Source organism: Nannospalax galili, unplaced genomic scaffold, assembly GCF_000622305.1.
Source record: "Nannospalax galili isolate Female #2095 unplaced genomic scaffold, S.galili_v1.0 scaffold1119, whole genome shotgun sequence".
Classification (NCBI taxonomy): domain Eukaryota; kingdom Metazoa; phylum Chordata; class Mammalia; order Rodentia; family Spalacidae; genus Nannospalax; species Nannospalax galili.
Genome location: NW_008343597.1, coordinates 1762490 through 1789526, shown reverse-complemented (window position 1 = coordinate 1789526; position 27037 = coordinate 1762490). Strand labels below are relative to the sequence as shown.

The window sequence follows — 27037 nt, the reverse complement described above, 5'->3', positions numbered from 1 at the left end:
CAAAGAGGAGGGTCAACACAGAGGAATCATTTCTTCCATGCTTCCAAGCGAAGCCAACCATGATTGTGTAGGACCTTTGACTTATCTTCACATAGATGGAACTGGTAAAAGAAAGGAGCCAGGGGATCCTCCCAAGCCCATGTGACCCCTGAGGAACAGACCCTCAAATGACCTTAAGAGTAAAAATAAATTGGTTTGTCTGAGCCAACTGTACAGCCAATTTTGAAAAAGATGCATCTTTGCTGTGGAAATTGTTATTGAATATGTTAATACTGTAATGAAATGCTTCTTCTAGTCATGTGTTATTAAATAATTTTTTTAATTAAAAAAAAAAAAAGGTGGCTCTTGGGAAAACCCAAGATGGGTAAATAGCTTCCAAAGAGAGGGTTCAAAGGGCAAAAGTTACTGGAGAACCAGCTGTTCTACCTCATTAGCCACAAGCAGATGAGGTCAGTCATTCTGGTCAGGAAAACTGCATGAGGACACAGGATCAGAGATCTCAGACAGGCATACGCGGAGAGCCGAAGTCCTTTACAGTCCACAGTCTGTATTAGCCAATTCAGAGTGAGCTGCGTGCCCTTAGTCCTCTACCAGGACTCTAAGAATCCACAGCATGAAATGCCCCTTCTCAAACACACTGAATCTGGAACTCTATCTTCTGTGTAGTCATCAAACCAACATCTACTGAAGATGCTAATCACACAATTCACTGAAGTCAACTGTGAAGAACACAAAGAATCTTTGCTCCCTAAAGAGCAGTAACTGCGGCTGGCTGACTAGTGCAAAGGACACAGGAGATAAAATGTCCTGTTAACAAAAGGGGAAAAAAAAAAAAAAACTACACTAAGATAACTACTTCACGGGGCTGGAGAGATGGGTCAGCTGTTGAGAACACTGGTTGTTCTTGCAGAAGACCAGGGTTCGAATCCCAGCACCCACACGGCAGCTAACACCTGTCTGTAACTCCAGTCCCAGGGGATCCGACAGCCTCTTCTGTCCTCCACGGGCATTGCATGACACGGGTGCACTTACCTATATGCAGGCAATACACGCATACACATAAAATAAAAATAATAAAATAAAATAAAAATAACTTGTTCACAATAGGCAAAAACAGCAATGTCCAACCTTGCTAACAGTGGCCATAGCATCCTGCCTCTAAGGAAGGGCCAGCGGAACAGAGACGGACTTCTGGATGCTTATCCCTAACTCTGTCGAGAGAAAAGTTCAAAATCTTCTACAAAACTAACAGGAAAAAAAGCCTCGGCTTTCTTTTCTGATCTCTGGGCTATTATAAAATTAAAACTGGGCAGGGCATGGTGGCACGTGCCTTTAAAAATCCCAGCACTCAGGAGGCAGAAGTAGGCAGATATCTGTGTTTGATCACAGCAAGAGAAATAGTAACTATTGCATCTTTCATTCCTTCTGTCTTTCCTTTTTTAAGGCAGGGTCTCCCTGTAGCCCCACCTGGCCTGGAACTTGCTATGTGGACCAGGCTGGCCTCAACAAAGTCCACCTGCCTCTGACTCCCAAGTGCTGGGACTAAAAGTGTGCACCACCACACCTGACTCATTCCTTCTTCCTTTTTTAAGAATTTTTTTCATTTCTTTTATTATTTTTATTTTATGTGTATGTGCATTGCCTGCATGTATGTAAGTGTACCCATGCCATGCAATGCCCGAGGAGGACAGAAGAGGCTGTCGGCTCCCCTGGAACTGGAGTTACGGACAGTTGTTAGCTGCCATGTGGGTGCTGGGATTCGAACCCAGGTCTTCTGCAAGAACAGCCAGTGTTCTTAACCACTGAGCCATCTCTCCATCCCTCATTCCTTCTTAATAGTTCTTCCAGAAAGACTACTTTTGAGAATAAACACATCGCCCCTGGCATGCTACCCTTCCTCTGTGCTCTCTCTTTCCCAAGCTAACCGCACTGCATTAGAATGGTTTTCATCAGCATCATGAGCTATATAAGGACAGAGACTGTTTAAGTGGCATCTTTGTATCTCCTGCACATAGCACAGAAATAAACATATAGTAACACTGAATAGATTTTTATAAAGAACAAATATTTTTAAAATCTCAGTTCACCCACACTGCCTTGAAATTTCATTGCCTTAGGTGGAACCCATGTGGGACATCACCACTGGCTTCCCTGTGACCCACCCTTATCTAGCTTGGCCTTTAACAGACTAGACACTGTTGCTTACTGATTATTCTTCCAGCCAGTATCTCACTGGTTCCTCTCTTTATGGCATTTTGCAGAATATTCTTCAAATGCTGGTATTCCTTAAAATTCACTTCTAATCTCCTTTGTCCACCCTTTCTACGACCTGGTCCAAGGTCATTTCATCTGTTCCTGTGGTTTCAAGTAATTCCTTTCAAGTAAATGACAATGACTCCCAAAAGCATATTTGATTCTAGAGAAAGATAAATACCCTGATCACTACCCCTTCAGGCTGGAAAGATGGCTCAGCAGTTAAGAGCACTAGACCGTGGTTTGGTTCCCAGTACCCACAAGGCAACTAACAACTGTCCATAACTCCAGCTCTAGGGGATCCAAAGTCCTCTTCTGGCTTCCAAGGGCATTGCATGACAGGGTGCACATACATAAATGTAGGCCAAACACTCATATACATAAAATAAAAATAAAATTTTTAGAAATGACTACTGAGTACCAGGCATGGTGGCATATGCCTATAATCCTATCACAAGAGGCAAAACTCTGTATTTTAAGCCTACCTAGTCTACAGACTGAGACACAGTCAAAAATGATGATGATGATGATGATGATAATAATAATAGGGGTGTTTTGTTTGATTTTTTGTTGTTGTTGTTGTTTTGAGACAGGGTCTCCTGGTAGCCCCACTTGGCCTGGAACTTACTATGCAGACCAGGAAGGCCTCACTATCACAGAGACCTGCCTACCTCTACCTCCCAAGTGCTAGGATTAAAAGAATGTGCTACCATGCCCAGCTTATATTTAAAAAAAAAAATGTTTTAGTATTTTTTTTTTAATTTTCTGTGTATGCATGTATTGCCTGCATGTAGGTAAGTGCACCCACATTGTGCAATGCCCACAGAGGTCAGAAGAGGCTGTTGGATCCCCTGGGACTGGAGTTATGGACAGTTGTCAGCAGCCATGTGGATGCTGGGATTCAAACCTGGGTCTTCTGCAAGAACAACCAATGTTCTTAGCTGCTGAGCCATCTCTCCAGCCCATGTTTTAGTATTTTATTTATTATTTTTATTTTATGCGTATGAGTGTATTGCCTGCATGCATGTAAGTGCACCCATGTCATAAAATTCCTGTGGCGGTCAGAAGATGGCATCAGATCCCCATGAACTATAGTTATAGACAGTTGTTAGCCACCATGTGGGTGCTGGGAACTGAACCCAGGTCCTCTGAAAGAGCAGCCAGTGTTCTTAACCACTGAACCATCTCTTCATTCCCCAAAATATTCAATCTTGAAGCCTTCAGCTTCTGAGTAAACAGTCTGACTTCCCTGAAGCTGCCATGCAATGATGAAGCCCAACAAATACATGAGGAAAGATGGTAAGAAAGGCTCTGGAATCTCCTACCTGGGAGAGTGAGGGAGGATTGCCTTGAGGTCAAGTCACCATATACCACATAGCAAGTTCTAGACCAGCCTGGGCTAAAGAGGAAGATTGCCTCAAAAACAAAGCAAAACAAAAACAACAACAACAAAAAAAACCCACCAATTCTACTGAGGCTGCAGAGACCAAGGGTACCCATTCTCCCTTCCAACAACACAGCACCATGTGGAAACTTCTAGAGCCAAAGGGATCTGAGAACCTTGCCTTTCAACACAGCATAGCTGTGCCAGCAACCCCAAGTGCTTTCTCTATCTCTCATTTTCTATTTTCTACTCTTTTTTAAAATTTTATTTCTTATTTTCATTTTATGTGTATGGGTGTATTGCCTAGAACTGGAGTTACAGATGGTTGTTAGCTGCCATGTAGGTGTTGGGAACTGAACCCAGGTCTCTAAAAGAGCAGCCAGTGCTCTTAACCGCTGAGCCATTTCTCTAGCCCTGTATTTTCTAGTCTTGTGTATGTCACCTAATGACTTTGCTTTTGTATGTACATTACTCAGTTACGGTTTAGGACTGATGCATCTTTCCCCACCCAGTTCACTAGACAGCATTCTTTATTTATATTTTTATTTTTGGTCTTTTTGAGACAGGGTCCTCCAATAGCCCCAGCTAGCCTTGAACTCACTATGTAGACCAGGCTGGCCTCGAACTCACAAAGGTCACCCTACCTCTGCCTTCCAGAGTGCTGGGATTAAAGACATGCACCACCATGCTCAGCTTAGACAGCATTCTTTTTTTTTATATTTTATTTATTATTTTTATTTTATGTGTATGAGTGTACTGCCTGCATGTATGTGAATGCACCCGTGTCCTGCAATGCCACGGAGGTCAGAAGAGGGATTCAGATTCCCCTGGAACTGGAGTTAAGGACGGTTTGTGGCCACCATGTGGGCACTGGGAAGCGAACCTGGGTCCTCTGCAAGAACAATCAGTTCTCTTAATCACTGAGCCATCTCTCCAGCCCCAAGACAGCATTCTTTACCATACTTTTCAGTCACATCGAGGATGCTCTCTTACTCCTCTTTTCCTTTCTCCCATCTTTACCCACTCCCCTTCTTGCTTCTGAATTATAACATTCCCTGGTTTTAGCAGTTTCTAAAATCTGTGCATCCTGAAACACCCCAATTTTCCCCTCCTGGCTACTTTGCCCACCTTTTTTTCAAAGTGGATCGATGTCATCTAATGATCTCTTTCTTAATCATTATCCTCATCCACCTACTTCCCTACTTCCTTCACTCCTAACTTTATTCATTTAAATCTTGGTATACGCCACGCTATCCTTGGTTGTTTATCCTCCATCAGCTATTGAAGCTGATGGGGCCACTGTTGCTAATTGGCTAGTATGACTTTTGCACAGTGGTAATAACAATCAAGCAGCTGGGGCTCCTCTCCCAGTTAAGGTCCCACTCAGGGAATAAGATAAAGCTTACACCCAGAGCTCCTAGCTTGAGGTGTATAAATAAATAAAATAAAAAATATTTTATTATGTTTATTATTTTTTTTTTTTTGCCTTTTTTTGAGATGGGGTCTCCTTGTAGCCTCAGCTGTCCTGGAACTCACCATGTAGACCAGGCTGGCCTCGAACTCACAAAGATCCGCCTGCCTCTGCCTCCCAAGTGCTGGGATTAAAGGCATGAGCCACCACGCCCGGCTATTATGTTTATTTTATGTGTATGAGTGTATAGCCTGCATGTACATAAATGTACCTGTGTTATGTAATGCTCAAAGAGGTCAGAAGAAGGCATCAGATTCCCCTGGAACTGGAATTATAGATGATTGTTAGCCGCCACGTGAGTGCTGGGAATTGAACCTGGGCAGTCGTTGCATTTCATCACTGAGTCATTTCTCCAGCCCCGGGAATTTTTTTTTTTTTTAATTTTGTGTATGAATGTTTTACATGTATAGATTTAAGTACACCACATGCATGCAGTGCCCACGGAGGCCAGAAGAGGTCATCAGATCCCTTGGAACTGGAGTCATAGAAGGTTGTTAGCTGCCATGTGGGTGCTGGGAATCAAACCCAGGTCCTCTGGAAGAGCAGCCAGTACTCTTAACCATTGAGTCATTTCTCTAGTCCCAGGAATTATTTTTTGAACTACACACACATTGCTACCACATTCAAGGCCCACTTGAACATTGCAAATATTTCAAATCAAAGAATATAGATGATTAAAAAAAAAAAAGTAAACCGAGCACATAATACCAGATGTGTCAATCTCAGAGAAGTAACAGAAGAAATGTGAATAACCAGGTCAACGTAACTTGTCTGAAAATTATTAATGCTACAGCAATGGCATTTAGTGAGAGAAAATTAAATGAAATCCCAGACAGAGAATTCAAAATAAAGATTGTAAGTATGTTCAAGACACACAGCATTGAATGAAATAAGGAAGGTGGTGGATGATATAAAAGAGGAATTCAGCAAAGAGATAAAAAATATTAAAGAAGTGGCTGGAGAGATGGTTCAGTGGTTAAGAACACTGGCTGTTCTTGCAGAAGACCCGGGTTCAAATCCCAACACCCACATGGCAGCTAACAACTGTCCATACCTCCAGTTCCAGGGGATCTGATGGCCTCTCTGTCCTCCATAAATGCAGGCAATACACTCATATACATAAAATAAAAACATTAAAAATATATATATTAAAGAAAAACCAGCCTGAAATGGTGGAGACAAAAAGCATAGTAAGTCAAGCTCTGAGGAAAGTCTTAGCAATAGTGATCAAAGACCGGACAGAATTATCTAAGCTTGTAGACAAAGTGGAGGAACAGAAACAATCGAACAAGGACAAAGGTAAAATAAGAAGGTACAGGGCTGGAGAGATGCCTCAGCAGTTAAGGGCACTGGCTCCTCTTTCAAAGGACCTGGGTTTGGTTCCTAGCACCTACATGGTGGCTAACAACTGTATATAACTGTAATTCTAGGGGATCCGATGCCCTCTTCTGGCTTCCATGGGCATTGCACACATGTAGTGCACTTACATACATGCAGGCAAAACACTCCTAGGCAAAATAAAAATAAATTTTAAATAATGTTTTTTTAAAAAAAAATTTTAAATGATGTTTTAAGAAGGTACCGATGGGAATTCTAAGGTAGACACAATGCTCTGAGAAAACCAAACTTACAGATTAAAGTCATAGAAGAGAGGAATCTGTTTCTAAAGGCATCTAGTAAGAGTGAAAACATTTTCAAAAGAATCATAACCATCCAGCCATGATGGTCCCATGCCTTTTATCCCAGCACTGGGGAGGCAGAGGCAGGTGGATCTCTGTGAGTTCAGGGCCAGTCTGGTCTATGTAGCAAGTTCCAGGTCAGACTGGGCTACGTAGTGAGACCGGTCCAAAAAATAATAATAATAAAAAGAAGAAAGTAATGAAAAAGGGAAGGAGGGAGGGAGGAAAGGAGGGAAGGAAGATAAGAAACTAAGGGGATGTTTTTGTTGTAGTTAGTTGGTTCTGATGTTGAGGGTTGAGCCTGGAGCCTTACACCTTTTAAGCACATGTTAACCACTGAGCTGCACCCCAAGTCCAAGAGAAAGCCTTTTGGGCAGGTCTCTGGTAAGGTGACGTTTGTACAAAGGTGAACGGAGTGAGAGAACAAGCTCTCTGACCATCTGGGGAAAGAGCCTTCTATGTTCTGCAAGCAATTTCCTTATGACTAGATTATTTCCCAGTGACTATGGTTTTGCACTCTGCTATGTGAAGTCAACATCTAGGAAGGAGATGCCTCAGTAGTGAACACATACATCCAGCCACTGAAAATCATACATGCATTGAGTAATTTAGGTATATAACTAATTCTTTTCCTAAGCATCTCTCTCTTCCCTTAATGGTCATGTTCAAACCTATGTACACTAATACCTGGCATATCATTCACACACCAATTTCTTTTTAAAGTAAGTATGACTCAGTTGCCAGGAAAATGACCCAATTCTAGGTCATAATGACCTAAGAAATGATGGAAGTGAGGCAGGCTAGAAGGACAGGAAAAATTAAGGAGATGTGGGGAGAGAAAGGAGCCCCTCATCCCAGAGTCTGGTTGAGACCTCTCACAAGCTGAGGGCTGAGAATCCGACACAACTGAGAAAATTTGCCATGAAGATTGCCTACAATATTCCTTTTATATAAAGATAATACAGGAGCTGGAGAGATGGCTCCGAGGTTAAGAGCACTGGCTACTCTTGCAGAGGACCTGGGTTCGATTTTCAGCGCCCACATGGCAGCTCACAACCATCTGTAACTCCAGTTCCAGGGGATCTGATGCCCTCTTCTGACCTTCGAGGGCCCTGCATGACACAGGCAGGCAATACGCTCATACACATAAAATAAAAATAACCAATAAAAGATAAAATAATGTTAAAATAACAATGAACCATGCTTAAGGCCTAAGCATACATAACCTTTGAGTTTAACCTCACTCCTTCCCCAGCTATAAATCCATAATTTTTTGAAAATCTCACTAATAAGATTGCTGACTTTGTTCATAATCAAAATGTATGTCTTCACTTCCTTGTAAACTACGGAACCACCCTATGATCTCATCTACCGAAAAAGAGAAGAAAAATAAAGTTCTTATTGCTGGGTATGGTAGTGAACACCTTTAAGCCCAACACCCAGGAGGCAGAGGCAAGTATATCTCTGTGAGATCAAGGCTACCCTGGTCTACATAGTGAGTTCCAGGCCCCCAGCTACAGTCCCCCCACCTCCAAAAAAAAGTTCTTTGGCAACTCTTTGAATCAAGTAATTTCAGAAGTCACTCAAATCATATAAATGGCTGTTGTTGAAACAGTCGAGAACAACCATCTCTTGAGAAGCCCATGCCCACACTTGGCTATACAACTCTCCTTTTCCTAAGCCTCCCGCTGCCTCAATGGTCATGTTCAAACCTATATTTAAACCTTTTATTAAGAAACTCCAACTTGCCGGGTGGCACGTGCCTTTGATCCCAGCACTTGGGAGGCAGAGACAGGCAGATCTCTGTGAGTTCAAGGCCAGCCTGGTCTACATAGTGAGTTCTAAGACAGCTGGGGCTACAGGGAGACTCTGTCTCAAAAAGACTTAAAAAAAAAGAAAAGAAACTCCAACTTTGGGGCTGGAGATATATGGCTCAGGGCTTAAAGTGCTGCTCTTGCAGCTGAGGTATTGTTCCCAGCACCCAGGTTGGGGAGTTTACAACCACCTGTATATAACTCCAGCTGCAGGGGATACAATGCCCCTGCCCTTCATGGGCACCTGCAAACACCCCTATATAAACCCCTATCGGGGGGGTATACAGTCCCTCCCCTCCTTGTGCGCGCGCACTTATGTTCTCTCTCTCTCTCTCTCTCTCTCTCTCTCTCTCTCTCTCTCTCTCTCTCTCTCTCAATTAAAAATAAAATCAATCTTTTTTTCTACCTGGTGACCCCTTTTTTAGTCAACCCTTCATCTCTGTCCCTAAGGCCACTCCTTTCCAGTACTCTTGGCTGGGCTCAGGTTTCAGGTTCCCAAACCCACCTCTCCACCTCCCTTTTCTCACTCTTTCTAAAAACACTTTCCACACAGCACCAAATTTCTCCTTGAACCATTTCACTATGTGTCACCTCCTTCAACTTCACCTGCTGTATGAAATCAGCAGCTTTCCTTACCTTCAAGGTGGAGTCCGTCCTATTCGGGCACGGGGCCATCTCCTCGCCTCTTTCCCAGCCTACATTCCAGCCACACACCTCCTAAAACTCTGACCATTCTGTGCCTTGTGTCTCCATCTCCAAGAATACAGTTTTCTCTGTGGGAAGTGTCCTAGGAGTTAGGCATGCAATTTCAAAATCCAGCTCAGACCAATATCCAAACCAAGCACGATCATTCTCTGTAAAGTCTTCCTAAGTGCCCTAAAATGTTGTGCCAGGCATGATGGTAAACACCTGTAGTACCAGCACTCAGGAGACCGAGGCAGGAGGCCAGCCTGGGCTATATGGTGAAATCATCTCAAAGCAAAACAATGAAACTGAAGTTGTCCTATTTACTTCTCTCATCCTGTCACCACACGGATTATGTTACATGGCAAATTATTTGAGAGCATGTCTGCCTCCCTCCTGCCCTAGAATTCTTGAAAGAAAAGGGACATGCATTCTTATTCTTTCCAAAGTAAAATACCTAGCACATAGTATGCCCTAGATAAATGTATCCTGAGGAGGGGAATGATTGAAAGTTAATATTCAAGTCCTTCTCTTGCTAAACACAAAGATTTAGCTGAAGTCCCCACTAGGGCTAATCGGAAAGTCCTCACAGGTCACAACATCTGCCTTGTGCTATGAAGTTATTAAACAGTTACTAAAGGACTGAACCCATGAATCATGTCACTAAATCCTTACAATCTCAGTTGCCCTTCTGGACCTTCTTCCAGATCTCTGTGTCTCTCTGAAGCTATTAAAGATAGAACAAAGTCCAGCTGCTACGGATGTGATACTATCTCGTCTATCTGTCCATGCATAAGCACAGGAGAAAGCTATAGAGCCTAAGAAAAGGTAAAGGCTACAGATAGCCCCCAAGGAGGCAGTAACGTGCAACATCATAACGATCAATACCTTGTGCTTGAGTTCCAGTGTATGGCTTTCACCTAGTCTTCCTTTCTTTGGTTTTGATTTTTTGAGACTGGATCTTGCTATGTAGGCTAAGCTGGCCTTGATCTCATGATCCATCCATGTCCACCTCCCAAGTGTTGGGATTGGAGATATGTGCTGCATGTCCAGATGTTTTTCACTGAATCTTTGCAACATGTTGCCCAGAAATCCTCCTGCCTCAGCCTCTAGAGCAGTTGTACCCATAAGACATACTGAAGCAGCTAGATTCCCAGAATCTTAATTCATTCTCAACAGTATCTTGGAAGTTACCAGTTGTACCTATGACCACATGTTACTGAGTTCAGCGTCAAACACAAATCCAGGGCACTTTTCACTCTACCATGGTTTTCTTAAGAGTATGCCCCAAGTCCACATGCAAAACCCCATGCTTTTCCCTCACTGGAGAACTCTGTAGACTACTCATAGCCATAGCCATGGCTACTTTGCACGTATTCTTCCAAGGATGTGCATTGTACGTACATGTGTATGTGGGTGTTCAAGAGTTTGAGTACATTTCCATCCCCAAATTAGAAGCAGCATATTAAAAGGGAGTGACTGGTGTAGGTAGGCATGATGCCAGCCAGAATCAAGGAATGGCAGGCAGCTGTCACAGAATGCACAAATAGACACCAGAAAAGAATAAAATCTGCAGAACAAGCCAGCAGTCTGAGTCCACTCGGGAAGCAAACGTTCATCCCTACCCGAGGGGCTAGCCTATGTTACTCGGCAAGACCCTGTCTCGGGCAGAGACAGGAAGATCCCTGGGTCTTGCTGGCCAACTAGTTTAATCAGTCAGCTCCAGGTTCAGGGAGAGACCGTGTCTCAAAAAATAAGGTGGAGAGTAAATGAGAAAACACTCGACATCAACTTCTGGCCTCCACACACATGCTCATACACATACGTGCACATCTGCACATACGAAAACACATACACACACACACACACACAGACATGAATGACTTCAGGATATGTATTAAGCATAAGCAGCTGGTGCCACCACAGATGGGCTACATGAGGTAGAGTCAAGAATTATCCAGAGACAGAAGAGGTTGCTTAGGAAAGAACTCCTGGAACAAGGTGTCTGGAGCTGGTTGGAGGGAAATAAAGGAGCAAAAGGACCTGGGGAGGGAAGGAGACAGGGAGGGGAGAGAAAAGAAAGTGGGAGAAGAAAAAGAGACGTGCAATAATAACCCTGAGTCACCCTAAGAAATGTCAAATTACAACAACCAAATGTGTCATTAGTTTTAAAGAGATGTCAGCAAAAATGGTTAAAAGTTTGGTGCTTATAGTGATGCAGTCATCTTAAAAATATCACTTAGTGGGCTGGAGAAATGGCTCAATGGTTAAGAGCACTGACTGCTCTTGCAGAGGACCCGGGTTCGATTCCCAGCACCCACATGGCAGCTATGAACCGTCCTTAACTCCAGTTCCAGGGGAATCCGAAGCCCTCTTCTGACCTCTGCGGCATTGCACAACACAGGTGCACTCACATACATTCAGGCAACACATTCACAAACATAAAAATAATAAATAAAATATATTTAAAAATAAATATTTATTTTAAAAGTCACTTAGTGCAACGATCCCTTTCTAAACAAGTGGTGTAGCTATTACACACATTTGAAGGGCCTAACACCATCAGATCCTGAGTTCGCCAGTGAGCAACCTACCAGATTATTTACAAATGATACAAGAGAAACTACAGTTTACATGTAAGACCTTGGGGGGTGGGCAGGGATCTCCTTCCTCAACAGGGCATCCCCCCTTCTTAACTCTTGTTATGCATCACTAATATTCCATACACAGTGACTAGTCTTAGCCACAGACGCGAATGCATAAAGCACAGAAGAAGCCCACAAAGTCAGCTCTCTGCATAATGGTAAAACGGAAGCCGAAGAAGCTGAATAAAGGCAGCAAAGTAGAAAGAGAAAGAGAAAAGCCAACAAGGTTGACCGGAGTCAGTCCAGTGAGCAACGGCACTGGTGCAAAATTCCCAACAGCCCACTGCTGCTGTGCGGCTGGCTCCTTCCGGAACGTGTACAATTCACACCTGGGATAAGAGATATGGCCAAGACCCTAGACTCTCCCAGGCTGGACCAGGGCGCCTGGAGGATGGGGCTATAGCGCATCCTGTTCGCAGCGCCTCCAGTGTACCTCTGTTGAAGGTACAGATTTTAAGAGAATAAGAAAAAAGTGAAGATGGACTGAAATGGCAAGTGTGAAACTCGAGCCCGTAGAAATGCTCATGGAAACGGCCCACAAGTCACTAAAGTGAAGAGACGAGAAAGAGAAAGAGAGACCATGCGAATGGAAACCAAAATAAACAGCTACACTTTCATCAGACACAACACACTTTAATTCAAAAATACAAAGATAAGAGAAGTGAGCTCTCCCTGTAGTCCACGTTGAGGCAGGCGGATCACTTGAGCCCAAGAATTCAAGAGCAGCCTCGAAAGAGAGACAGACAGACAGACAGACAGACAGACAGACAGACTATATAAAGGGATCAATTCAACAAGAAGAAATAATAACTGTAAATATTTATATACTCAGTGCTAGAGCAAAAAAAAATTTAAGTTTTTTTAAATTTTTTTATTTATTTTATGTGCGTGAATATTATGCCTGCGTGTGTTGTGTTGTGCAGTGCACACAGAAGACAGAGGAGGGTGTCAGATCTCCTGGAACTGGAGTTACCAACAGTTGCTAGCCACCATGTGGGTGCTGGGATTCAAACCTGGGTCTTCTTCAAGAACAGCCAGTGCTCTTAACCACTAAGCCATCTCTCCAGCCCCAAAAAAACATTTTTATATGAATTGAACATTATTTACTCTAGAAAGAGGGAGAGTCTAATGTAGTAATAGTTAGGAACTTCTACACTAAACTTTAACACTTTCATTAACGACAAGATCATCTAGACCTCCCCAAATCAACAAACATTTGAGTCCGGACCAGCGAGATAGCTTAGCAGGTAAAGTGCTTGCCACACAAGCCTGGTGACTTAAGCTCAATCCCCAGGAGCCACATGGAGAAAGGAGAGAATAGACTTCCATAGGTTGTCTTCTGATCTCCATGCATGTACTGTGGTATGTACATGCAAGTGTGTACACACAAACAGAAAATAAATAAATGCCATAAAAATTTTTAATTGGGGTTCAACTATACTATAGACCAAATAAATCTAGGAGATATTTACAGAGCATTCTGTTCAATAGACAAAGAATACACATTCTTCTCATCTGCACAGGAACTTTCTTCAATATGGACAATTTGTAGGGCCATAAAACAAGTCTCAACAAATTCAAAAACTCTGAATCTTAGCATGCTATGGCTGGGGAAGTGTCCTCAAGGGCCCATGTGTTAAAGGCTTGGTCCCCAGCCTGAGGCACTATTGGAAGGTACTGGAACCTCTAACAGGTGGAACCTATTTAGAAGTCTGGTCACATGGAGCATGCTCCCCCAAAGCATATTAGGAGCCTCGTCCCTCCCCATCCTTTCACCCCATCCTTTTGTTCTGACAAGGAGGACTAGGCTCCCTCCCCCACATATTCCTCCCAGGACATATGACAGGCTTGCCACAGGTCCCGAAGCAACAGGACCTACCAATCCTTGACGAAAACGAACTATAAATAAAGCTCTTTTCCAGTTGATGGTTTCAGGTACTTTGTAACAGTAACACAAACCCGTCAGACATGGTGGCCCACACCTGTAATTCTAGTACTCAGGAGATGGGAAAATCAATACTAGTTCAAGCCCAGTCTGGTTTATAAGCAAGTAACAGGCCAGCCAGGACTACATAACAAGACAATATCTCAAAAACAAAGCAAAACAAAACAAAACAACAAAACAGCATATTTCTTCTCTGATCACAAAGTAAAACTAAAAAAAAATTATAAATTATACAAGTAATCAAATATGATGACACACATCTTTAATTATTCCAGCACTCAGGAGGCAGATTTCTGTGAGTCTGAGACCAGCCTGGTCCACAAAGTAAATTCCAAGATAGCCAGGACTACACAGTGAAACTGTCTCAAAAAAAAAAATTGTATATACAATAGGGGCCAGAGTTTGGTTCCCAGCCACCTCAGGCAGCTCACAACTGCCTGTAATTCCAGGGGATCTGGTGTCCTCTTCTGGCCCTCAAGAACAACACACACACACACACACACACACACACACACAAATAAATAAATAAATAAATAAATAAATAAATAAATAAATAAAAATTAAATCTTGAAAAAAATTGTATAAATACATGGAAGACAATATATATGGGTTTTGTTTTGTTTTGTTTTGTTTTTTTGGTCTTTTTGAGGCAGGGAGACCTATAGCCCCAGCTGTCCTGGAACTAGCTATGTAGACCAGGCTGGCCTTGAACTCACAGAGATCTGCCTGCCTCTGCCTCCCAAGTGCTGGGATCAAAGGCGTGTGCCACCACGCCCAGCCCAGCGGAGGACAACATTTTTTTGAATGACTGTTTTGGTCAGTTTTCTGTTACTATGACAAAATATATTAAAAAATCAATTTAAGCTCAAGGCTAGCCTGGGAACCATGCAGTCCTGCCTCAAAGGGAGGGAGCATTTTGGCTCATGGTTTCAGGGGTTCCAGTCCATGGTCTCTTGACTCCATTGTTTCTCAGCCATGGTGAGGTAGAACATCATATGAGGAAGCATGTGGTAAAATGAAGCTGCTTACCTCATGGTGGCCAAGAAACAGAGAAAGTGAAAAAAAAAAAGAGAAAAGGGGGGAGGGAGAGAGAGAGAGAACATACCAGTGACAAGATACACACTTCAAAGGCCCTAGTGACCTACTTCCCCCAACAGGTCCAACCAGGTCCAACCTCCTACAGTCTCTAATACCTCCCAATGGACAATTCAATTAAAAACCCATCAGTAGAGCTTACTGATGAGATCAGAGCCTTCATGATCCAATCACTTCCCTCCCAAAAGCAAATCCCTAAACATTGCTGGACCACAAGGGACCAAACGTTCAACACGTGAGCCTTTGAAGAACAGTCCAGATCCTAAATTTAACACTAACCAGTGTCAACGAAGACAGCATACCAGGCAAGCACTCTATCACTGAGCTACATCCCAACCCTAAAAATTTCAAGAAATAAACAAAAATGCAGTTGTGAAGATGCAGCTCAGTGGTAGAGCACTTTTGCCTAGTTTGCATCAGGCCCTGGAATCAACGCCCAACAGAGAGAAAAAGTGGAAATGTAAAAAAAAATACCAAAATCTATGAAATAGAGCAAAAGTAGTACCAAGAGGGAAGTTCATAGCAGTAAGTCCCTACATCAAAACAAGCAAAGATTTCAGATAAACAACCTAATGTACAACTCAAGGAACTAGAAACAGTTACAAGCTAAACCTAAAGTCAGTAGTATAAAAGGAATTAAAAAAAAAAAAAAATCAGAGCAAACATGAACTAGAGACTTTAAGAGCACTGCAAGTCAGGTGTGGGTCAAGCCAGGCATGGTGGTTCACACCTATAATCCAAACACTTTGGAGGCAAAGGAGGAAGGACTGCCCTGAGGTGAATTCAAGGCCCACTTGGTCTACATAGTAAGTTCTAAGCCAGGAAGGACAACATGGTAAGACTGCCAAAAAAACAAAAAACAGGCTGGGAGAATGGCTCAGCAATTAGAAACACATACTGCTCCTGCAGAGGACCTAAATTCATCTCTCAGCACCCACATCAGACAGCTCACAACTGCCACCTGCACTCACAAGCGCACACACCCACACACTGACACACATATACACATAATTAGAACAAAATAAATCTTGAAAACATGAAGAGTGAGGGGCTGGAGAGAAGGCTCAGTGGTTACGAACACTGGCTGCTCTTGTAGAGGACCTAGATTTGGTTCCCAGCAACCACATGGTGGTTAACAACTGTCCTTAACTCCAGTTCCAGGGGATCTGACACCCTCTTCTGGCCTCCTTGGGCATTGTATGCATAGGGGCCCTTAGACACATGCAGGCACAACACTCATATACATATAAAATAAAAATAAATCAAAAAAATTTAAATAAATAAAAATAAAGGGCTAGAGATATAGTCAGAGGTTAAAGTCATGTCACTCACTCTTCCGCAGGACCTGAATTCAGTTCCCAGCACCCACATCAGGTAGCTCACAGTCACCTGTAACTCCAGCTCTAGGGAATTTAATGTCCTCTTCTGGCCTCCACAGGAACCCATATACATGTGGCATACACTCACACAGACACACACATGTACATAAATAAAAGTAAGAGGGCTGAAGAGATGGCTCAGTGGTTAAGTGGCTCTACTCTTCCAGAAGACCCGAGTTTGGTTCTCACCACCCATATGAGGCAGCTCACAACTGCCTGTAACTCCAGCTCCAAGGGGATCCAATTCTTCTGGCTTTTACGGGCACCTTCGCTCATGTGCACATACCCACATATAGAAACATACATACAAACACACACACACAAATGAAAATTGATATAAAATAATTTTTAAATAAATAATAAAAATAAAAACAATGCAAAAGATCAATGAAACAAAGCCTGGCATGGTGACACACACTTGTAGCCCTTGGGAGGCAGAGGCAGGAAGATCATTCACAAGTTTGAGGCCAACTTGGCCTACATCATGAGTTCAAGGCCAGCCGAAAGCTACACAGTGAGACTGTGTCTCAAAAAAAAAAAAACTAAAACAACAAAAAGTGTTGAGTTTCCATCGTGCTGGCATTAAACCCAAAGCTGTGCTAGGAAGGTTCCTTACCACTGAGCTAGAGCCTAAACCAAAAGTCTTTTTGAAAAGATAAAATTAGTAAGAAAACAAAATAATGAAACCTATTATTTTGTATAATTAACATATGCCTAATAATATAAGAAATAAAGATAAAAACTGACAAACCTTTAACTAGACTAAGAAAAAAAGAAAGAGAACCCAACAGGCATGGTGGCACAAGCCTTTAATTCCAGCACTTGGGAGGCAGAGGCAGGTAGATCTCTGGGAGATGAAGGCCAGCCTGGTCTACTGGTCTACCTATAAATTCCAGGTCAGCTGGGGATTCAGGGAGACCTTGTCTTTAAAAGAGAGAGAAAGAGAGATAAAGATGATTTTATGTATGAAATACACAAAAATTCAATAAAAGAGAGAGAGACCCCAAATAAATGAAATCAGAGATGAAAAGGAGATATTAAAATTGAAATACAAGGGACCATTACAGATTATTGGGAATGTATGCCAACAGATTGGAAAACCTAGAAGAAATATATAAACTTCTGGGTACATATAACCTATCAAAATAGGATATACATATCATGAGGACATATAAAACCTGAACAGACCACTAACAAATAGTAAGACTGAACCATCAATAAAACGTGTCTCAAGAAAAAAAAGTTCCATCCCGCAAGATGATTCCGTAGTTAAAGGCACTTGCCATCAACCACCTGAGTTCAATCCCTGGGACCCTCATGGTAGGAGAAAACAGACTCTCACAAGTTGTCCTTTGACCTCCACATGCACACATACACACACAAGCACACAAAACAAATAACTTGTTTTTAATGTTTAAAAAAAAAATGCTGGGCATGGTGGCACAAGCTTTTAATCCTACCACTCAGGAAGCAGAGGCAGGCGTGTTTGAAGTCAACCTGGTCTAGACAGTGAGTTCCAGGCCAGCCTGTCTTCCCCAAAAAACAAATATGTAAATAAATAAATTATATAAATACACACACACACATACACACACACACACACGCATATGTATATAATAAAAAGAAAAGCTCACTACGAGATGGCTTCACTGTTGAGTTTTACAGTACTGGAGACTGAACCCAGGGCATCACACATGCCAACCAAGCGCTCCACTACATAGCTACATTCCCAGCCCATTACCAAACTTGTTTGTTGCTGTTCTTTGTTTTGTTTGTTTAAAGGAAGCTGCATTGCTAAGGATTAACACCAAGTCCTCACAAAGCTAAGCAAGGGGCTGGAGAGATGGCTCAGTGGTTAAGAGCACCGGCTGCTCTTGCAGAGGTCCTGGGTTTGATTCCCAGCACCCACATGGCAGCTAACAACCATAAATAATTCCAATTACAGGGGATTCTACACCCTCTCCTGACCTCTTCAGGCATTGCATGACACGGATGCACTTGCACACATGCAGACAATACACTCATACATGAAAAATAAAAATATGGCCAGGAGTGGGTGGTACATGCCTTTAATCCCAGCACTTGGGAGGCAGAGACAGGCGGATCTCTGTGAGTTCAAGTCCAGCCTGGTCTACATAGTGAGTTCCAGGTCAGCTGGGGCTTACAGGGAGTTCCTGTCTCAAAAAGACCAAACAAAAATATAAAATAATAATAATAATAAATGCTAAGCAAATATTCAAGCACTGAACCACACACCCAGCCCACCAAACTTTTAAAAAACTGATGCCAGTTTTCAAGCTATTCCAAAATAGCAAAATGGAAGAAACCCTTCCAAAATCATTCTGGGGCTAGCGAGATGGCACAGTTGTTAAAGGATAAGGTGTGTTGACACATGCCTTTAATCTCAGCACTTGCAAGGCAAAGGCAGGCAGATTTCTGTGAGTTCAAAGCCAGCCTGGTCTACATACATGTTCCAGGCCAGCAAGGGCTATATAGTGAGACCTGTCTAAAAAAAGAAAAACAGGGTGTGGTGACAAGCACTTGTAATCCTAGCACTGGGGAGGCAGAAACAGGTCATCCCTGGAGCTCGTTGGCCAGCCAGCCTAGCCTAATCGCTAAGCCCCAGGTCCCAGTGAGAATTCCTACCTCACAAAACAAGATGACAGTTCCTGAGGAAAGGCACCTGATCTCTGACCTCTAACCTCTAAACACATATACATGCGGACCTGCACACAAAAATAATAGATGAAGCTAAGAAGGTCCAGTAGATAAATCACTTGTGCACAAGAGGATCTGAGTTCAAATCTAAGCACAATAGCATATAGTTGTACTATAGCAAGGAGGCAGAGACAGGAGAGTTCCCAGAAGGTCACAGGCCAGCTAGGCTGGGATGGATAGTGGATAACAAAGAGACCTGTCTCAGCATGGGACACTTCCCTAGGAGTGGTTGGTCAGGAAAGACCCAGAGGTCTTCAAAGCAATATAAGCTATTATTATTGCTCTTGGTTGCCTACCAGAACTAGATGGTAAAACCCTATTGCTGAAGACACCACACACCGGTTATAGAACATAAAGAAATCAAGCTGGAACTGAGCTAGTTTCTTCCCTACTGTTTAGCTTTCATAGTGCAGGAAGGTGCTATGCAGACTGCTGGGGGAGAAAAGTCATCAACAGTCTTACCCAGCTGTGAATCAAACATGCTACAGTACCCACCTGCCTGGCAAGATGTACCCACTCATGCAATAGAAAATGTGGCTGTAGCCGGGCGTGGTGGCGCACGCCTTTAATCCCAGCACTCAGGAGGCAGAAGCAGGCAGATCTCTGTGAGTTCAAGGCCAGCCTGGTTTACATAGTGAGTTCCAGGCCATTTAGGGCTACAAGGAGACCCTGTCTCAAAAAGACCAAAAAATAAAAATAAAAAGATGTGTCTGTTATAGGAGTAACCAACCACTCTGTGATTAGATTTGAGGCCTGCTCCACAGGTATGCCTGGTACTGAAGATTCTGGCTCAAGAGGTCATGAGCCCTAAGCAGGAACCTACTACTGTTGTTTACTAAGTGGACATGGTGTCAAACTGCCATCTAAATACTTGTTTATACCCACAGATTAATGTTGCTCTCAATGTTGGTCAGAGAAGCTCCTTTTGCACTGAGCAACAGTTAATGCAGAGACACATAACTGGTCAATGTGCTGAAAACAAGTTACTATTGAGTGCTCAGCTCCAAGTGAAACATCTGTTACCCCGCCCCCCCAAGGTTCAAGGACATAGACGGCAGAAAGAATGTAAGAGCCGGAGGGTAGGGAGGAGCGCCATCCAGTGCTGTCTTCTAGGCAGGACATGATCCTTACACTTAAACTCTCAGCAGCTGTGGTTACCTGCACAAGGCCTGCACCAGATGGGCCAATCAACACTCCACTAGGGACTATAGAGGGGCTCCTAAGGCCCCTCTCTGCCCACTGGCAGTTAATGGTTGCTGGAGGAGGGAGAAGAGTCTTCTTCAGTGGTCTAGCCCCTGGTAAGCTGCCATGTTCCAGTAGGTAACTCCACCAATGCTCAAGCAACCCTAAATAAATTCAGTGGGTCACAAGAAAACAAAACAAATATACAAACAAAAAGGACATGAAATAGGAGGGGAGTTTGCTGGGACCAAGTGGGTTCAGTGGGAGGGATGAGAGAAGGTAATGGGGGGGAAATGACCAAAATGTATTATAAACATGATGAAATTTCAAATAATAAATAATCTTTTAAAGAGACCTTGTCTCAAACAAGGTAGATGATGAGGGCTGACACCTGACTGAGATTGTCCTTGGACTGCCACATGTGAATGCACACAAACACACACACATACACACATAAAGACAAATATATATGTCATAAGCACTTGAACAGGGCACTGAGTTCCAGCCATAGCACCACAAAATACACAAATAAATCTTTAAAAAAATAAAAGCTGAACATTCTAGCACACATTTGTAATCACAGTATTCAGGAGGCTGAGGCAGGAGAATTTTCAGTTTGAGGGGAGCCTGGGCCACAAACTCAAGTTTGAAGTCAGTCTCAACTACATAGTGAGACCTCATCTCCAAAAAAAAAAAAAAATTGGGGGCTTGGGGGCTAAGACAGGGTCTCAGGTAACGCAGGTGGACCTTGAGCTCACTATGTAGCCAAGAATGACCTTGAGCTCCTGACCTTCCTGCCTCCACCTCCCAAATACTGAGATTATAGGCATGCACTACCAGGCCCAGCTAGACTCTCACATAGTATAGTATGAGAAGTGTTGGCCACAGAAATAAGGCCAGGGAAGAAATAAAGAGCACTGAAACAGGAAAAGAGGAAATCGACCTCTATCCTGGTTTGCATATGACACTAGTTTATATATAGAAAACCTCAAGACTCCACCCAAAAACTGCTAGAACTGATAAATTCAGTGAAGGTGCAAAATACAAAACCAAGCTGCTGCACGTGCTGGTGCACAGCTTTAGTCCCAGCAGCTGGGAGGCCGAGGCAGGCAGATCTCTGAGTTTGAGGCCAGCCTGATCTACAAAGTTCCAGGCCAGCTGGGGCTGCACAGTGAGACCCTGTCCTCAAAAAAAAAGGCAGACACATAGGCCAATGGAACAGAACTGAGACCCCGGAAATAGAACCATATGTTTACAGTCAACAAATTTTCAGCAAGGGCAGCAAGAATATATACATGGGAGGGACTGGAGCACTGGCTCAGATGCTAAGGGTACTAGCTGCTCTTGCAGAGGACCCAGGTTCAGTCCCAGCACCCACATGGCAGCTCCATCACCCTCTTCTGGCCTACCTGGGCACTGTACACATACCAAGGACACTTACATACAGGCAAAACAGTTATGCGCATAGCATAAAAATAAGTCTTTTTAAAAAGAATGTACTTGGAGAAAAGCAATAGAAAACTGGATATTCACATGCAAAAGAAAGAAATAGACTCTTACCTCTTACCACATGCAAAAATCAACTAAAAAATAAATCAAAGGCCAGCGAGATGGCTCAGCAAGTAAGGGCATGTGCTACCAAGCCTGAGGATGAGTTCCATTCCTGGGACCTACATTATGGGAGGAGAGAAGGGACTCCCAAAAGTTGTCCTCTGACCTCCAAATACAAGGTGCTACAGTACGCATGCACCCACACATACGTACACAAAAATAAATAAAATCGTTAAAGTTTGAGCTAAAAATAGAACAGTGGTAAAGACTAGGAGGTGGAGGGAGAGGAGGAGGAAGAGGAGGAGGAAGAGGAATACCAGAATCCAGGAAGGGGCAGGAAAGCCAAGAGGAATGGAAAGGGGAATGATTGATGGGTACAGGAGTGCAATTGGAAAGGACACAATTTCCAAGTTTCTCTAGCATAGTAGGACTATGGCTGATAGCAATACATTGAATGCTTCCCAACAGTTTACAGGACTTTGAATGTTCCCAACACAAAGAAATGATGATAGACATATGAGATAATAGATATGCTAATTACCTGACCTGATCCCATTGCACACAGTACATATGTATTCAAATGCCACACTGTATCCCATCATATGTACAATTACTATGTATCGATTTAAATATATATATAATTAAAAATTACTCATGAAATAAGGTATGATGGCACATGCCTATAATTCCAGCACTTGGGAGGCTGTGACAGGAGGATCCCAAGTTCAAGGCCAGCCTAGGAAAATGGTAAGTTCTAGTCAGTCTGAGCTACATAGCAAGATCCTGTCTCAAAAATAAAAATAAAACCTCCTGAAAAATACATAATTTTCACATAAAGAATACACAGTGCATGGCTTCATTTTCTTCATCATTATCTGTACAACTGAGAAACTGGAACTAACGCACATGGCCATGAACAGGACTGGCTAAGTAAGTTACATCCACAGTACATCGTTAAACCTAACATGAAATAACATGACACATTTTTAAAAGGTAGATCTCAGTCCTGCACTGGAAAGTTGAGCAGGAAGATCATGAGTTCCAAGCCAGCCTGAGCTACACAGTGAGGCCTTATCTCAAAAAACACAAAAATTAAAATTAAAAATAATTTTAAGTTAGGTATGATGACACAACCCTGTAATCTTAACACTTAGGAAGCAGGTGCAGGAGAATCAATTCCAGTTTAAGGCCAGCCCGAGCTACACAGAGACCTTTCTAAAGAAAAAATAAATCTCTAAGTAGAAATGAATGTCACTGATAAACGCTAAGGATGTTACAGAGTTACAAGTATGAGCTGGGTGTGGTGGCGCATACCTTCAAACCGAGCACTCGGGAGACTGAGGCAGGAAGATCTCTGTGAGTTCAAGGCCAGCCTGTTCTACATAGTGAGTTCCAGGCCAACTGGGGCTACAGGGAGATCCTATCTCAAAAAAAAAAAAAAAAAAAAAAAAAAACAGAGTTACAAGTATGACAGTATTATCTACTTTGGTAAAAGACAGAACACAACTATTCCTGAAGGAGAAAAATTACGAAGAGCATACGGATTGCTATCGGCAGTTATCATAAGGGAAAGATGAGTGGCTTTCTTTACTTTTTAGCACTGTATTAAAATGAATTGATGTTTGGGGCTGGAGAGACGGCTCAGCGGTTAAGAGCACTGACTGTTCTTGCAGAGGACAGGTTCAATTCCCACATGGCAGCTATGGACCAAATTTAACTCCAGTTCCAAGGGAATCCAAAGCCCTTTTCTGACCTCCGCGACATTGCACAACACAGGTGCACTCACATACATGCAGGCAGTACACACACATAAAAATAATAAATAAAAAAAATTTAATTCATGTTTATTTATTTGGTGGATGGTTTGTTTGAGACGGTCTCACTATGTAGCCCTGGTTGGCCTGGAACTCACTACATAGGCTAGGCTGACCTCAAACTCAAAAAGATCTACCAACCTTCACCTCAAATGTGCTGGGATTAAAAGGATGCGCCACCGTGCCCAGCCGTTTGTTTTTTGAAACAGGGTCTCATGTAGCCCAAGTTGGGCTCAAACTGTTAAAGAAAGGATGATGACCTTGAACTCCCCATCCTCAGGAAGCCTCCATCTCCCAGACCCTGGGTCTACAGGTATTGCTACCACCATGGTTTATGCAGTGCTGGGGATAGAACATAGGGCCTCATGCTTACCAGGCACTCTATCCACTGACCAACATCACCAACCCTTAAACTAAGTTAAATTTTCACACAAAACTTTTGGAGGAAGCAGTGCTGGTAATCCAGCCCAGGGCCTTCACCTCAGTGCTCACACTAAGCTACATCCCCACAGTATATATTAATTTGAAAATAAAAAACAGCATATCCTCAGAGGCATTCATTTTCCAACTCCTTACTTCTTAACTGGACTCACATGCCCACTCTGCCCAGTCCTCCACCCACCCTTGCTCACCCATCCCTACTTACAGATACAGGTAGCAGCCAGCAGACGGCCAGCAGCATATGGGGCACCACAGCTTGGGAAGAGGGGCTGCACCATGTAGTTGGCAAAGGTGATGGCAATGACCGCCTGGCTGGTGGGTTCGATGATGAGCAGAGAGGTCCAGAGGCGGATGAAGGCAAGAAGTCCCCCGAAGGCCTCCAGGATGTAAGCATAGCTGGCCCCAGATTTCTTAATCGTGGTACCCAGTTCGGCATAACAAAGGGCCCCAAAAACGGAGAAAATGCCCCCGACAGCCCAGATGACCAGTGAGAGGCCAAAGGAGGCGCTGTACATGAGCACACCCTTGGGGGACACAAAGATGCCGGAGCCAATCATGTTCCCCACTATCAGGCACACGCCATTAAGCAGCGAGATCTCCTTCTTCAGTTTTACCTGCTCAGTCCCTGGGCTGGCTGCATGGCCTAGAGGGGAGGCATCTGCCTCGTGCTGGGGGGCCACTTCATACTTGGTGCTGTTGACCATGGCGGAGAGGAGGAGAGCCTTCACCAGCTTCCTGGCATTGCCCTCTAAGAAAGAAAGATGACTGGGTGGTTGGTAATTATATAGCACCTCACTTCCCCCCCAGACTTCTCCATTCCCACTTCCCAATAACCTCTCCTCCAGCAGCTCTTCAAAATGGCCCCAGCTTGAATTTACCCCAGAAGGTGCCTGGTTCTCATCCTTAACATGATGCAGCACACCTGATTTCCCTGACAACTAAATCCTGGTTCTTCTGACACTAGCATGGGGTAGTTTGGCAGCTCTGGGTACAAATACAGTGGTTTTGAGCCTTTTTTTAGCCTTTGAAGTACCCCCAAAAAGTCTGTCTTCCCTGCAATTTCAGCCTCAAATGTCACCTAGGCTGAGACCAAGCCTGAAGAGCCAGCCTTGCAAGAACTGATCTGAGATGTCTGTGTTGCTCCTCTACCCAAAGACTGTAGCTCTAGCAAGCTTGAAGGTTTCAGAGATCCTGTTGGGAACTGACAATCACCTCCCTGTTCCAGAACAGCCATTAACATCAGCTAGCATCTTCAACCCTGGAAAAGCCCAAGATGCCCCACCCTCCTGAAAAAAGGCAGGCAATTCTTTCTGTAGTTTTCCTCTGCAGATACCTGTACTCTAGCACTCCGGGTATCCTGTCACCAAATCCCTCACATCCACATAGTTGTATCAGTCAAGAAATATGAATGAGAGTGGCCCAAACAGACAAGAAACCCAGAGATGACCAGAGGTAGCTGAGAATGCCCCCCGACCCCAGAGCTCCTGCTGGAACCACACCACCCAAACCAAGGAAAGCTCTACCGGTGGGCAGCTGATGTCTGGAAATACAGAGGTAGAGACAGCTGCAGAGAAGAGAAAAGCTTAGCCAGGCACGGACGGGAATACTAACTACGGCAAGAGGCTCTGGACCTGGAGGAAGTGATCGATGGGACAGGCAGAGCAGCAGGGTTTAGCAAGAGGAACGCTAGAAGGTGACAGGGTGGGACACACTCACTCCGGGGCCCCCGGATATAAGCAGGTTCCCACAGCAAAGGCCAGCCACCGTCGCACCGTCTCTGCGACCGCACCCTCTGAAAACAGTGGTCCAACTGCTCCTTTTCATCCAACAGGAAGAGGGAAGCCCAGACAAATGACTTCAGATCTCAGTCAAGAAGGGCGGAGGAGAACAAGGAGGTTCGAAAAGGAAGGGGTGAGGGAAAGGAAGAGTGTTAAGCAATCTTCTGGTCCAAGGTTCACAGGCTCTTGCATCTGCAAAAGGGGCAGCAGCTAGGAGCTCTTGGCTCAGCACTTTCCGCGATAAGAAGGCGCTCTCTCAGGAATCTCCTTTGTCAGCTCTGCTCCTGGACAGGGGGCCCGGAAGAAAGGACAGCCAACTGGGTGCACTCTGCCATCCCGGAGAGGCTGTGCCCATCAAGTTAGCAAAGGGCAGAGCAGTGCACAGACCTCCTGAGGTAGGTTCCCCATATCCCACAGTAGCCTGGCTACTCTCACCCAAACAACTCAGAAAGGCAGGAAGTTTGCAGAAAGTGACACAAAACCAACCTTGTTCACATGCTCACATTAGAGGAAGTATAACAGCAGTTCCTACATGTGACTGGGTGTCCTAAAATGAGAACTCCACACATTTCCCTGCGCAGAGACAGTGGCTGCTTCTAAACTTGGGCCATCACCTCAATGTCTGAGCCTCAATCTATCTCAAAGGAAATAAGGTCAAGAAATGAGATCAAACTTTTGGGTACAACTCCAACCCTCCAGTGTGCTTTTTCATTCTTAGGGAAACACAGTAAGATAAGATCTCTGGAATATCACAAACTTCCTGTGAACACCCAAGTACAAGCTTATTCCAATTTTTTAAAAATATATAAATTTGGGGCTCTCTAGAGAGATGGCTCGGCGGTTCAGAGCACTGACTGCTCTTGCAGAGGACCCGGGTTCGATTCCCAGCACCCACGTGGTGGCTGCGAACCGTCCTTAACTCCAGTTCCAGGGGAATCCAGGGCCCTCTTCTGACCTCCACGGCATTGCAGGACACGGGTGCACTCACATACATGCAGGCAATACACTCTTACACATAAAATAAAAATAATAAAATATTAAAGACACAAAAAATCAACAATTTTTTAAAAATGTATTATATTTGAGGAGGAAGCATGGAAATTTACATCATGTTAATTAGTAGAGGTGATAAACAATACCATTGAAATCTACCTGATGACTTTATAGACATACACAGGCACCAAGGATCCAAGTGCAACCGATT

General features: G+C 43.7%; 1 protein-coding gene across 5 annotated transcripts in view; it reads right to left on the bottom strand.

Annotated features, from left to right (window-relative positions):
* The window catches only part of Slc7a7 (solute carrier family 7 member 7), a 51911-nt gene that overhangs the window by 18567 nt on the left and 6307 nt on the right, over window positions 1-27037 (bottom strand). For 4 of the 5 annotated variants that reach the window (XR_003850589.1, XM_029566847.1, XM_029566848.1 and 1 more), the window contains exon 2: window positions 24261-24803. Coding sequence is in view for 4 of the 5 variants with exons in the window: in XM_029566847.1 (XP_029422707.1) it covers window positions 24261-24759 (499 nt within the window). In the remaining variant the exon portion in view is untranslated. Of the gene's footprint in view, window positions 1-24260; window positions 24804-25771; window positions 25863-27037 lie in introns of those variants that run through there. The other variant, XM_017799840.2, reaches the window with a different exon arrangement.